The following is a 10,542-nucleotide window of genomic DNA, read 5'->3' on the forward strand; positions in this document are numbered from 1 at the left end:
TTGGGGGGCTGTAGCTGCCGTGGCTGCGTATCGAGACATCGTGGTGCTGCGTGTAGTTTGCAAGGCACATATATATAGAGAGAGAGAGAGATTTGTTTGCTCTGGATGGTTGACCCAACTCGTTTCTTTTTCGCTTCTTCGACTGTCTCGTTTTTCCTTTCCCCCCCCCCCCCTTTTTACTTGTTATCATTATTTCAGTCCCGATATCTTTTCGCCTCCACGCGTTGAATGCGTCTGTCGAGGCTCACTGTGTACGTCGGTGTTCTCCCGTTGCATCGCTCCACCCTTTTTTATATATATATTTACTTTGCTTTTTTGTTGTTTTTGTTGCTCTTGTTGTCTTCAGTCATGGCGTTTCTTTGAAGGTATTTACTACAGTGTGTGTGTGTGTGTGCTTTCGCTTCCCCTGTTCGATCCCTTTTTGTTTCTCTCTCATAAAATAATAATTCGATTGTATATGGAAAAAGGAAAAAGGAGTAAAAGAAAAAGATTCGAATAAAGCGGCTGCACCGTGATGTTCGGCAGACGTAGATCGTTGGCAACGTGTAGTGTACTTCATATATATGTATTTACTTGTTTTTTTTTTCTAAAGCCCTCGCATTTTTGTTGTTGTTTTGTTTGACGTTTCCTCTTCCAGCAAGGGGTTGTCAGGTCAAAAGCTCACACCCACACACACGCATCCAATCTTCTCCTTCATGCGAACGGAACCCTTTCCACATCGTCCTCTCTCAACATCTGTTCGTTTGACCATATTTATTTATACAAATATTTGCTTACTTTTTAGTGCAGCAGTGTAATAAGACTCATGTAGTTCAGAAGAAAAATTAAAGGGATTTCACTTGCTGAAACTCAGATCTTTTTGTTTGTGGTTGTGGGAGTGTGTGTTTGTTGTTTGTAAATGAGGAAACGCACGACCAGTTGGTTGTGTGCGGAAGTTTTGTATGCATGTGCTGCTTCGAATTAAGAAAGAAAAAGACATAGCATCTTGCAGCGACGCTGGGGGTTCGGCAATCTCTGCTAACCGTTTTCTTCTTTCTAGCATTCCGACCCTCACGCGGAGATGATGGAAGGCAACACAAAAAAGTGTAGAGGAAGGCGGCGGATATGCAAGACGAACCATGAGCTGCGCTTTTCGCGTTCATTCGCTTAGTGGTACTCGCAGTAGCTACAGCACTTTTCCACGCACTATTTGCGATGCTGCAGCTCGTGTTTTGTTGCTCACCAGCGGCCATTTCGGCTGCGGGCCTTCGCCTTTGTGCAGGTACTCGTTTCATTTTTCTTCCTCCTCCTCCTCCTATCCATCCTTCTCTCTTCCCGCTCATTCTGTTGCAGCTCCACCTCCTGGCATCGCAAGTGGTATGCTGCTCTTATTATTATTATTGTTGCTATAGTTGCATTGCTTCAATATATATATATATATATCTACTACGTAGGCGCCCCGCCTGAACCGCTAATTCGAAGTCGCAGTATCATTATTCATTGTTAAATAAGAAGTCATGTTCACCCTTGCGATCACCGGCAGCGGCTCGGAGCAGCTGAAGGCGGAAGTTCAGGCTGCCCTCGTGGACACGGCCCACCTCTTCGCTGCCCCCTCCTCCACCCCCGAGACGAACCAAATTTTCACCCTATGTCTCGATGCTGCGGACACGGCATTCATGAAGCCGCTTTACCAGCTTTATCACTATCGTTTTGTGTGGACGGAGATGAGCACCGTGGCGGAGCTGGTGGCGGCGCTGCGGCCTCTCCTCGCGTCCCACGCCCAACACGGCGGTCACGCCGGCGCCTTCTCCAGCACCCGCGGCGCAGCGGAAGCGTCTAATTTTTTGTCCGTCGTGCGGGACGGCCTCGCCAGCGACGGCGGCCTCTACATCCTGAAGAACATCCCCGTCATGCCCGACTCGCAGCTGCACTTCTTCTGCAAACAGAAGAACCTCGCCTACGTCGATGCGGCGGAGACGATACTGGAGCAGCTGGTGGACGCGAGCATCGCGCCGGCGGTGCTGTACCCGCTGGTGCTGCAGGCGTACGACCCGTCGCGGTGGTCCGATAAGATCGATATCTGCCCCATCACGCCGCTGCTGAAGGGCGGACTTGCGAAGACGATGGCGGAGGTGGCGACGGAGGACACGGGGCGGCTCGCCCGATCGGCCTCCTTCAACGCACCGGAGCGGTGGGCCGCCAACGTCTCCGTCATGGAGCTCTTCCACGGCCCCACCGCCGCCTTCAAGGACTTCGCCCTGCAGCTCTTCCCTCGCTACTTCGCGACCGCCACGGCGACGCAGGAGAAGGAAAAGTACGTCATCCTCGCAGCCACCTCCGGCGACACCGGCGTGGCGGCCATCAGCGGCTTCGTCAACGCCGGGGCCCACGCGCAAGTGATGGTGCTCTACCCGAGTCACGGCGTCTCGCCGGTGCAGCAGACGCAGATGCTGTCCTTCGACGACGGCGCGCAGGTCCGCGCCTACGCGGTGCCCTCCGATTTTGACTTCTGCCAGAACACGGTGAAGCAGCTCTTCACGAATGCGCCGCTGAAGGAGGAGCTCGCCGCGCTGCACCCGGCGGTGCGCCTGTCTTCGGCGAACAGCATCAACTGGGGACGACTGATCCCGCAGGTCGTGTACTACTTCTGGGCCTACCGCCACCACGTCCAGCACCCGTCCCCCGGCTGGACGTTTGGCGACCCGATCGACGTCGTCGTGCCGTGCGGCAACTTCGGCAACATCCTCAGCGGCTACGTCGCGAAGCTGATGGGCCTGCCCGTGCGCAAGCTCATCGTCGCGTCGAACCAGAACGACGTGCTGCACGACTTCGTGATGACCGGCACGTACGACGTGCGGCAGCGCACCCTCGCCGTCACTGCGTCGCCGTCGATTGACATCTTGAAGGCCTCCAACGTGGAGCGCTTCCTCTACCTGCTCAGCCACGGCAACACAGAGCTGGTGGCACGCCTCATGCGCGAGCTGGACACGAACGGGGTCTTCACGATACCCGATGACATGCGGGCCGCGATGCAGGAAAGCTTCGCCGCCGGCCGCTGCAGCGAGGAGGACTGCGCCGCCACCATCAAATCCGTCTACGAGCTGTCACGGGGCGCTCGCCTGCTCGACCCCCACACGGCCGTCGCCGTCTTCGTGGCACAGAAGTTCCGCGAGGACGAGCTGCTGCAGCGGGACCTGGCGAAGCCGACGGCAAACGACGCGGATGGCGATGTGCCCCCGCTGGTCATCGCGAGCACCGCCCACTGGGCTAAGTTTCCCGCTCCGGTGCTGCACTCTCTGCGTGGTGAGGGTGCCCAGCTCGGCTCACCGGCTGCGTCGGTTGCCGCCGGCATTCACGAGGTGCGGGCTCTCTACGCGGAGATCACGAAGAACGGCACCCAGCAGCCGCATCCGGCGCTGCTGCACGCGCTTGATGTGGCGGAGAAGACGGCCAACTCGGTGCGCTCCATCGACGCGGATCTCCCTGCAATTCAGAAGGAGTTGGAGGGCTTCGCGCGCGTCTAAGCGAGCTCGTACATTATCCGCAGTGCAGAACGGAAGAAACGGGAGGGAAGGAGGGGGGGGGAAGAGCGTAGGGCATGCTTTTCTGTGTGTGGGAGAATTGCTGCGGGGCACAGCGTATGGTGGGTCTGGAAAAGGGTTAGTGTTTCTCGTCTCGTGGAATACGAAGAGGTGCGTGTGTGTGTGTCTGTGTGTGTGTCTGTGTGTGCTGTATTCATTGTTAGGGAGCACGCGAAATGCGGAAGCGCAGTTGTTCGTGCCTCATGTTCTCCCCGCATATATTTATATATTTGATGCTGTTGTTTATCGTTAGCTATTTGGCCCTCTGTTATCTACACAAACAAACAAGAAAACAAGAAGTTCAACGGACGCAGCGGAGACAGCGCTGGAGGGGGTAGTTGTGGCAGTTCTGCATCACACCGCTGCCACCTTGGACAAACGAGGGTCAAAGAGACGGCTCCTTTGCTTTGCTTTCAAATGAGGTGTGTGTTGTTTTGAAGAGGGAGAGAGAGAAGCGCAGTTAGTTTGTCGGTGTGCTCCTCCTCTTCCTGTTCTCTCCACAGGTTGGGGTCATAGGCTGCTTTGTAGGAGTGCCATCACGCGCACGCCAACGCTGGAGCTACTGCTGCTTCCCGTTCGCTATTCGAATCGCCATGCAGCTCCCTTTTGTCAAAGGTCTATTCCAGTCCTATTGACCGCACTGCCTCCTCCTTCTTTCACTCCTTCCCATTTCTCTCTCCCCCTGCCTCTTTCTCCTGCTCGTTTTTCAAACAGTACTCGAACGATCCTCTGCGTGTCGGTGTGTGTGTTGCTGACACAGGTGGACGGTTGCAGCGAACTCCGTGTGCTCTTCGCGTATTTGTGTTGGATCCTGTTTGTGGCTGCCGTTGCGGCTGCTCTTGCTGACTACGTGAACGCGTTGCGGCGTCATCAACGGCGGAAACTCCTCACCGCGCCGGGGAAGGAGCTTCGTTTTGAATGTTGTACCGTTGCCCTTGTGGATCTGCCACGCAGCCGTTAAGGAGCTACGAGAATTAGAAAAGGAGGAAGAGGAATATGGAATGGCCCTTGGCGAACGCCCCATTCGCGAACGTCATCGTCGAAGAGGACATCGCCGAGCACGAAGATGAAGTCAACGGTCAACAGGAGCGGCCGGGGCTACCGTCTGCTCCGTTACTCGGTGCTCCGCGCGGCACCACGCAACGTGATGCGCAGCACATCCATCAGGTGAGTGCATCCAGCGTCTCCTCCGCAGTCCAAGAGGAGGCGAATGGCGGTGGCAACGAAGTACACGCACCTCGGTGGTTTACGCTGCGACCACCCGCGGCGCATTCCGCCACTTTGTCCTCGTCTCCCGTCGTTGCGGAGATGCCACCGGAAAGCGGGTCAGCAACAGCGACTCACGAGAACGGTGGACCACGTCGCGCGTTGCGGCTGACATTGGCCCCCACCAGCGGGTCGTCCACTACAACAAAAGCATCCGCCATCGTCGCCTCCAAGACATCGGCACCAGTGGAGGAAAGGAGGAACCGTGTGCGGCCCGCGCGCCTGCGTTCGGCAGCCAATACGCGAGAAGAAGAAGCGGCGGCGGCACCCAAAACGAAGGAGCGGGGAAAGTCCACCGCAAAGAGCACCGCAACCGCCCCGCCCACTGCTACCGTCCCCCCTACAGCCGCCTCCGCCCCCTCCTCTGCAAGTCCTTCTCTTTCTCCAGGAGAACGCGCAGCGGAGCGGCGTCGATTGCAGCTCGCGTCTGCACGACCTGCCAGCCCTGCGGACTGCTTCGACTGGTGGATGTATTTGTGCCACTACGACACGCACGCCCTCTTTGTGTCACAGCCACTCTTCGAGCGCACGCTGCGGCCTATCGCCTCCTCTTCTTCTGTTAGCCACTTCTACGCCACGCTCAGCAGCTGCTTTGAGGAGTGGCGGCAGACGCACTGGAATGCGCTCGTGGTGATGCGCGGCAGCAGCGCAAACAGAAACAACCACAATAATAATAGCCGTCACAGTGGTCGTCGCACCGCGTCGTCATCTGCGTCCTCCGCACGCGTCGTGCGCGATCCGGCGCTGCTGGACTACGCCAACGTCGTGTGGTACGAGGCGCTGCGTGTGCAGCGGCTGATGGTGCAGCAGCTGCTCCTCTCCAGCGTCAACCACTCTCGTAGCAGAAGTTACGAGGAGGGGAGCGGAGAGGCGGGCCGCACGCCGCGGTGGTGGTGGTGGTTTCCTGATGCGTGTCCGCTGGCCTTTTACGCTGCGTTGGGTGAGTCATGGTCACCGCAGCCTCAACAGCGTCACAGTACCGCGGCAAGCGTTGCGAACACCTCCTCCTCCTCCTCTCCTTCTTGTTCTCTGTACAGCGTCGTGCCTGTACCGATGCAAGGAGCAGCAGCAGCATCAGCATCAGCTGCCGCACCGACGACAACAGTAAACGTTTCTCTCAAAGCAGATGTGAACGATGATGCCTCTTCCGGCACGTCCAATTCTCTCCCGCTTGCCATCCCGACCGCGGCGCGTATCCTGACGCTGCTGCGCGTGGTGGACGCCCTCTGGAGCGATACGCCGGCCTCGCTCGCCTTCCGCCTCCCCGTGACGGAGATGGAGGTCTCGCACTACTACCGCAGCATCAAGGACCCAATGAGTCTGTGCCGGCTGTACGAGGATGTTTTCGCCGGTGCGACAGCGCCGGCCCTGCGCCAGAGTCAGCACCACCAACAACAAATAGCAAGCAAAGTGCACGCAGCCCTGCGGAGTGCCGCCGCGTCGACCGCGGCCGTGGCGCAAGATGTGTCGTCCTCGTTCATCGACTACGCCCACCTGCGGGTGCGGCTCGCTACGCTGAAGGAAAACTGTGATGCCATTAACGGCGCGGGGAGTGAGTTGAGTCGAGAGGCGCGTCAGCTGCTCAGCACCGGCGCTAAGGTGATGCGAGACGCGGTGGCAGACGAAGACGGACGGGCGGCGTACCTCCAGAAGCTGCAAAGTCGGGAGATTCTGCTGCCGTCATCGTCGTCGTCACGCGACGCGCACTACGGTACAACGGAAGATGCATCAGCAGCGGCGGCGGCCCTCCTCCCTCCTTTGTGCATGGAGGAGTTGGCCCACGCCCTGTTTCCGCCGAGTGAGGCATCGGCTGTCCTGCCGCCTGGCGCACGTGCGAACACGACAATAACCGAGACAACGCGAAACACGCGGAGAGGCGAGGGCGCGTCACCGAGGACGGCGGCGGGGGTGGATACACCGCACGCACCACCGCGTCGTGTATTGCAGCTTCCTAGTGCGACAGCGACAGGGGCGGCTGCCTCATCGCTATCACCACCCACCTCGCACGCCACCACGGACGTAGACTTCTGGGTGCGGTGCGACAGCTGTCACACCTGGCGTAAGTTGGCTACGCGACTGGACCCGGTGCCCGAGACGTGGGTGTGCGCGTTCGTGGGGCTGGCGTGCGCAGCGCCGGCGAGCAAGCGGCGGCGTGGTCGGTCGGCGACGTTGGATTCGGCAGCGGAGGGAGAGGGGGCTGCCGTGGGGAAAGGGAGAAGGAGCGCCACGAAGAGGGAGAAGAAGAGGCGGGCGTCGTCCGTCAGCGGCGGTGACGTAGTGCGACACGACGACGGGGAAGTTCCGCTGGCGACGCTGTTCCCCGTGACGAGGAACGCCTTCGCAACGACACAAGACGACCACGCCAGTGGTGCACACTCGCGACAACGCCGAAGATCAACGCGTAGCGCGTCGTCGTCGTCGTCGTCGTCGTCTTCGTCTTCTTCCTCCTCCTCCGACAGCGGCTCGGCATCGTCCTCCACGTCCTCCTCAGCGTCATCGTCGTCTTCCTCTTCGGCTGGCAACGAGAAAAGCGACCGCAGCTCCCACGACAACAACGGACACCATCGCCGGCGTAAACAACGTATCGCACCCAAGACTCGTGGCAAACAGCAATCTCGACCGCAGACCCACGTCCTGCCGAAGTTCCCCGTCACGCCTGCAAGTACACGTGATGTTGCGAAGGCGGCGTTGCAGGGCTCTGCCGCAGCGCTGGATCTGCTGTCCCAGGCGGTGACTGAGCTGGAGCAGCGGCCCGTGCAGGACGACCCTTTTGCGCAGTTAGATGAAGTGAAGCGTTTGGAGAAGCAGTTGAACGCCCTAGCGCAGTAGACGTGGTGCTCTCGCTAAGAAAGAGATGGCGAAAAGCTTTTCATCTGGTGGGGGGGGGGGGATAACGATAGAAGTTAATAACGATTGTGACTGCGCAGAAGGGACTGTCTTCTCGGCAGGTTTGACTCCCAGATCTCCTTTTGAAGCACAGACAAAAATAATGTTTTCCACCTGGCATCTTACCTTTTGCCGTTGCTGCTGCGCAGAGACAAAGGACGGGGCTCGGTCTGTACTCCACCTCTCTACAGCGCTGCGAATACCCCGTGCGGGATTTGCGGAACTTCCGCTGCGCTTCATGTTATCGCCGACACCTCCGACGCGTTCTTCTCCTCCTTTTTGACACCTCTGCTTTATGTATTCTATTCCGTTTTGCTTTGCTGCTGCTGTGGTGGTGGTGTAGCACATTCAGTGGAACTCGCACACGCAGTCGCCGACGCGCATCTGTCGCTTTCCTTCCACACCCTTGAGAGACAGGCATCGATTTATTTACTTCTTTCTTTGGGCGGGCCTGTCGGGTACATTCAACACCCGAGACAATCAAACCATAGAGTTGCATGTGGAGGATGACGCAGGAGGTGAAGAAAGCGAGCGAACGCCGACACAAAGGACTACCACCGGCACCGACACGCTTGCGTGGAACCGCGCGCGCCGACAGGTATTATTGATCCGTATTGCCCTCTCTAGAACGATACGAAGGAAAGCAAAGGTCTTCTTGTTAAATATATTATATATAGAGAGAGAGAGACTCTCGTTTCGAAGAAAGGGAGGAAGCACTCGCACTATAGAGCCACTCATCATCTTCTTCTTTTGCATTTGGTAGGTGTGTTCAGTCTCCTGCAACACATTAGTTTTCATTGCTGCTGACTCTTCACATCGTTTTTGTTCTGGTGTTGCTGCCTCATCTCGGGGCATTCATTTGTTTGTGTTCATCCTTTCTCCGTCGTCATGCACCACTCACAATACCGGAAAATCGATGGCCACCTGGACAACATCGAGGGGTGCCTTCGGGACATGGTACGAGCACCACCACCGCCGTCTACCAGATCACGTTGGGACCCGCCCGCACTGGCGCCGATGTCTCCCTCTTCACCCAACGCAGCCGCCACGGCTTACGCAAGCCCGCTACATCGCGACACGAATAATGAGGTGGTGAGTTACGCGGCCTCCCTGCGACCACCGCCAGCTCTGTCGCGACCTCCTCCTTTTCGACCGGGACACACGCGAGGCGGCCGTCAGCCAGGTGCACTCGCGACGGGAGCTGCAGCTCCTCTGCCAGCCACCTCGAGGACGTTGATTTTCAACTCCGCACGGCCGCTCCCACCGCTGCCAAGTCCGATTGTCTCGTCGTCGTCATCAGCGTTGTCGAATGACAGCTCGCATCTCTCCGACAGCGACGATGAAAAAACTCCAAAGAAGGCTGCAGCGAGCTCTGCGTCTTCCACGCACTCGAGCCCCGTCGTGCCCGTCATGCGGCCGCCTCTGTCTAATGCATTCCGCCCCAGTGGAAGAGCGACAGCAGCTGCAGCAGCGACACCATCGCCTTTGCTGTCATCTCCTGCGCTGACGCGAGACTCTTCGGTTCTCTCCAGTGAAAAGCAGGAGACCTCGTCTCTAGCTTCGTCCCTGGATGGGAGTCTCGAGCGAAGTATGACGTCTATACTGGACAGACTCGAGCGCCGCTTTCCACGGCCGCCACCGCTTCGACGGCAACGACAACATTCGGACCCACCACATGTAGACGGAGTACACGAAACGGAGCCGACACCGCGACCCTCACGCGCACCCCTGCCAACTCATTTTAGTGCTGAACCCCACGACGTCAACGATGTGTCGCCTCCGACGGAGTCGGCAGGCCTCGCAGCCGCCAATGAGTCCTCCCACTCCTCAGCTTCTTCCCCTCTATCCACCTGGGACACCCACGCCGGCTCTTCTCCACTGGATCGTTCAGCGGAGCAGCCCACTGCGCCACGCACGCGTGACACTTCTGCGTTGTCGAGCGCTGCGGAAATTAGAAAGCCCGGTAAGCCGCCTCCCTCCTCCTCGCAGTTGAAGGACTCTCTGCACCTTGACTTCCCCTCATCAGCTCCAACGAGACACCCACCTGGTCACGACTCCGCGATCCCAACTGCTCAGGTGGCGCCAACGCGGAGTGACGTACCTCAGCGAACGCACCACCGTGGAGTAGGTCTGGAAGAGGACGACGAAGAGCCACAACAGCCCGACTCCGGTGACATGCCTGACCCAACGAAGATGGTCGTCGGCAGCACCTCCTCTGGTCATCCATTTCCAGACGATGCTGCGGTCAACAATGTCGTGGCGCTCACACACGTCGACGCTGGGGCCGCCACCGTTGCTCCCGGTGCTCTTCAGCCAATCTGCGCCAACACAGATGTTCCATCAATGCGTCCGCCGCCTCTGCAGGAAGGTGCGAGTACTGAGCCTGCGCACTCATCGACTACGAGTCGCAGTAACAGAAAAGCGGACAGTCCTGTACCGCATGACGCCCGCCCGGCCAACCTAACGGAAGGGTCTGCCTTTTCTACCCCGGAGGCCTCCCGTTATTCTCCCGTGAACACAAGCACCGCCGATTCACGGCGTTCGCAGGAAAGGCCCAATAATCCACCGAGTTCCTCCGGCCCTCTACCTCTACCTGAGACGCCCCTTCCGACGCTCCACAACCTCGAATTGCCTACAGTCCCCAGCACGCAGAACATCCCTAGTGCCGACGACAGCCTTACTGAACTTGTGGCGAGTCACCTGCAGTCGGCGCCCATCAACCCTGCCGTTGATACGCCAACACACCTGACAAAGATGCGCAACACCACGCCACCACCTGCCAGCACACCGCCCGAATCTAATTCGTCATCTGCGGCAACCCCATCAACGC

At 58.4% G+C, this 10,542-nt stretch overlaps 3 protein-coding genes across 5 annotated transcripts; all 3 read left to right on the forward strand.

Moving 5' to 3' along the window:
• Positions 1 to 196: 196 nt before the first annotated feature.
• ABB37_07106 (putative threonine synthase) lies at positions 197 to 3,503 on the forward strand (the record flags this gene model as incomplete). Of its 2 annotated transcripts, none has more annotated exons than XM_015805622.1 (1): positions 197 to 3,503. In XM_015805622.1, the coding sequence occupies exon 1, from the start codon at positions 1,497 to 1,499 to the stop codon at positions 3,501 to 3,503; it is 2,007 nt and encodes a 668-aa protein (XP_015655628.1). In that variant the 5' UTR covers positions 197 to 1,496. The 2 variants fall into 2 exon arrangements, with proteins under 2 accessions (XP_015655628.1, XP_015655629.1); XM_015805623.1 differs by having other exon boundaries at positions 1,331 to 3,503.
• Positions 3,504 to 4,272: 769 nt separating this feature from the next.
• Positions 4,273 to 7,655, forward strand: ABB37_07107 (hypothetical protein; the record flags this gene model as incomplete). The annotated part of the gene is made up of 1 exon (XM_015805624.1): positions 4,273 to 7,655. Exon 1 carries the CDS (start codon positions 5,295 to 5,297, stop codon positions 7,653 to 7,655), a length of 2,361 nt encoding a protein of 786 aa, XP_015655630.1. The 5' UTR covers positions 4,273 to 5,294.
• A 398-nt stretch (positions 7,656 to 8,053) lies between these two features.
• ABB37_07108 (hypothetical protein) lies at positions 8,054 to 10,542 on the forward strand (the record flags this gene model as incomplete). 2 transcript variants are annotated; one of them, XM_015805625.1, is made up of 1 exon in its annotated part: positions 8,054 to 10,542. In XM_015805625.1, a coding segment is annotated over exon 1 (1,942 nt), but the record flags the coding sequence as incomplete, so codon positions are not given. The 2 variants fall into 2 exon arrangements, with proteins under 2 accessions (XP_015655631.1, XP_015655632.1); XM_015805626.1 differs by having other exon boundaries at positions 8,063 to 10,542.

The sequence above is a fragment of the Leptomonas pyrrhocoris genome, assembly GCF_001293395.1.
Source record: "Leptomonas pyrrhocoris isolate H10 chromosome Unknown, whole genome shotgun sequence".
Lineage (NCBI taxonomy): Eukaryota > Euglenozoa > Kinetoplastea > Trypanosomatida > Trypanosomatidae > Leptomonas > Leptomonas pyrrhocoris.